The sequence below is a fragment of the Manduca sexta genome, unplaced genomic scaffold, assembly GCF_014839805.1.
Source record: "Manduca sexta isolate Smith_Timp_Sample1 unplaced genomic scaffold, JHU_Msex_v1.0 HiC_scaffold_1743, whole genome shotgun sequence".
Classification (NCBI taxonomy): Eukaryota; Metazoa; Arthropoda; class Insecta; order Lepidoptera; family Sphingidae; genus Manduca; species Manduca sexta.
This window is the reverse complement of record NW_023592638.1, coordinates 1-3,265: the sequence shown is the minus strand read 5'-3', so window position 1 is coordinate 3,265 and position 3,265 is coordinate 1. Positions and strand designations below refer to the sequence as shown.

The window sequence follows — 3,265 nt, the reverse complement described above, 5'->3', positions numbered from 1 at the left end:
CAGTGCAACTCTGACTTTTTCCAACAGTTTAGCTTCTACCATCTCTCTGAAAATGGAATGCTTGATTGGGTCAATCTGTCTTGGTTTGGGTTGCGAAACTTTACGTATGTTTTGAAACGTAGACCAAACCATGCCACCAATAGGTTGTGATCGGAGAAAATCTGCACCAGGAAGGTCTTTACGTTTGATACAGATGATCGCCAGCGAGCGTCAATTATGATGTAGTCAATTTGGTTTCTATAACGATCACCTGGGGATTTCCAGGTGTAAGTACGGCGTGGATGATGTTGGAAGTAAGTGTTCATTATGCTTGGTTTCTTATCAATGCACATATCGAGTAGTTTTTCTCCGCGTGCTCATGCCTAAACCAAACCCAACAAACACTCCTTAAGTGCTCGTCTGATGATGTGTTCCCAATTTTCGCATTCCAGTCACCAAGAATCATAGTGACTTCCCTGTTTGGTATTGCCTTAAGTGCGTCTAGTAAGAAGCCGTAAAAACTGTCGCTCACTTCTTCTTTGGACTCCTCCGTAGGTGCATAAACCTGGATCAAATTTAGGATGCACGGCTTGGTGTTCAACTTAAGTGTTATAATCCTGTCACTTACGGCATTGTAACCTAGAACATGTTTGTCAACATGTGGCGGTAAGACGAACGCGACTCCACTTCTGCTCTCGTTTTCGGGACCACAGAAGTACATAGTGTTCCCAGAAGCAGTCTTGAAATGACCTTGGCCGCGCATGTGCGTTTCGCATAAGCCTAGTATTGACAGATGGTGATGTTTCATTTCTTTTTCAACAATTTGTAACTTTCCAGGTCCCAGCAGCCCTCTCACATTCCATGTGCCTATTCTGTGTTGCAGACGTATAGAGATCTTCTCTGAGGGTTGCGAGACGTCGCCGCTTCTTGAGATTTTTTTACTGTTTGTCATTTGATCAGTCATATTGTCTTCGGTAACCAATTTCACACTGGCCGGCCCGGGTACCGGTAAGCGCCGAGCGTCAGTCGGATCACATGACATACTACATTCCTTGCTATTACTTGATTCCATGATGAATTTTCTTGGAAAAGTAATCGTGGTGGGTTCCCGTTTCCTTCCACGTCAGTATTTGAGGAAATTTAGGTCCTCATGGCCACTGGTTGCCGCCCGCAGTACCACGGAGTAATCGGGTTATTTACCACCGCCCGAGACTCGGCGTTGACGTTTTACGGGTGGGCAAGTCTTCTCCATCTCCAACCCTCCTCCTTTTGCATTCGGGCTTGGGACCGACAATGGCGGAGTTAAGTTAAGTATATAATACTGGGCTGATATTATTATTATTATAATAAATGGTTATGTTATATGGATTAATATTTCTGATTTACTTATATGGATGATTGCCTAGGTGGCGTAGTTTTACTGCATGCGCGGTACGGCAGCGCTCTGAGGTCCTGGGTTCGAATCCCGGGTCAGGCAGTGATATTTGGGTTTTTCTGCTCAATATCAGTCCGGAGTCTAGAATATGTGCTCGATATGGTGATATGCTTGCCCCTATCATATTATGGGACGGAAAGACAAGATGCAAATGAAAGGCACCTACTTTATGCCAAGACCCTTGGCAAACATAGGTCCCTTTCATTTGCATACCCCTTCGAGGATAAATGCGTGATTTGTATATATATGGATTGCTTAAAAAAATGCTTATGGTATATAAGGCACTAATACGGTGTTGCCAGCAAAATCTAGTAGCCATATAAAATTACAAGTTATAATTTAAAAGAATTTATTGTTGATGAAGTGCTGTTTTTTGTCATAAACTTATTTACGTGTTTAATTATTTGGTAGCGTATTTTGCGGACGCAGCACGGCTGCCATCGTAAGGTTTCAGGTTTTATCTCCAAGTAGGGCAAAGTCATAACGGAGTTTTCGATAAATGGTAGGCTTCCTTCTTGAAAAGAGTAAAATGAATGATGTATGTATTAACACATATTTAATTTTTTACAGATGTTGCAGTTCTTCTATCGCTTTTAGTGGCAACGGGTGTTTCTCAAAGCTGTGATCGTATATTTGATAGTGAAGATTGTGTTTATGACGTATTTTATTCTTCTCGATGTGATATGTCAATTTACAGCTTCCAAATTGGGAATTTGGAATATGACATAGATAGGATTAACTGCCCACACCATTCCTATAATGGATACGTACCCATAAAGCTACAGATTATAGACACTGAGAGAAATCATTTTATGGAACAATTTAACAATATTGATACAAATATTATTAATCTAATTATCGCTCTCAATATGAGCCATAATGAATATTATATACAAGAGCCAAATTTGATTGCAATGCGAAATCTTGCAACATTGGATGTATCTTCGAATCATTTAGCGATTGCTAAATTAACTAATACGAACGAACTCCCATCACTAACTAGCATTAATTTATCCAATAACATAATAAAAAAAATTGATGTATCAAGTGGCGAATATGTTTATGAACGACTGACACATATCGATTTGTCACATAATTATTTAGTAAGCCTACCTGACGCTATCTTCCATCGATTTAGGGAATTAGAATACCTAGATCTTTCGTATAATTACATCGACGCTGTAACCCCAATCACGTTCGAAGGCTGTCAAAATTTGTTGTATTTAAATATGACGCATAACAGAATCTCCGATATCAATTCTTCACTTATTAGGTTTAGTAAATTAATAACACTCAGCTTTAAAAATAACAAATTATACGAAGTTAAACGGTCGGATTTAGATAGCCTAACAAATTTAAAGCGCCTCGACCTGAGTTCAAATTCGATAGCAAATTTGGATGCAAACGCATTTGATAATATGAATTTATTAACGAGTTTAGATTTGAGCGGGAATCAGTTGAAGACAATAGCTAAACAGATGTTTGCAAACTTAAACGATTTAAAGGAAATTAATCTTGCAGGGAACCATTTTTTGGTACTACCACGAGGAATATTCAAAGGGAAAACTGTGTCCTCATTTTTAATACAAGATAATGCCTTAACGGGGTCAATTGTAAGGGGTACCTTTGAAGGTCTACAATATGTAACACAGCTGGATTTAGGCAATCAACAATTGTCGACCATAGAAGATTACGCATTTTCGGGTTGGAAAATGTACAAAAAATTCTTCTTAATAATAATAATATACAGTCACTATCTAAAAATTGTTTTAAATTACTGCAACATTTGTATGAACTGGATTTATCGCACAACAGAATTACAAATTTAGACTTCAACAAAGATGATCTTGC

The 3,265-nt window shown here is 38.7% G+C and overlaps 1 protein-coding gene across 1 annotated transcript; it reads left to right on the top strand.

Moving 5' to 3' along the window:
- Window positions 1-1,963: 1,963 nt before the first annotated feature.
- On the top strand, window positions 1,964-3,254 carry LOC119191644 (chaoptin-like). Its single transcript, XM_037445533.1, has one exon. It carries the CDS (start codon window positions 2,098-2,100, stop codon window positions 3,241-3,243), a length of 1,146 nt encoding a protein of 381 aa, XP_037301430.1. The 5' UTR covers window positions 1,964-2,097; the 3' UTR covers window positions 3,244-3,254.
- Window positions 3,255-3,265: the final 11 nt, after the last annotated feature.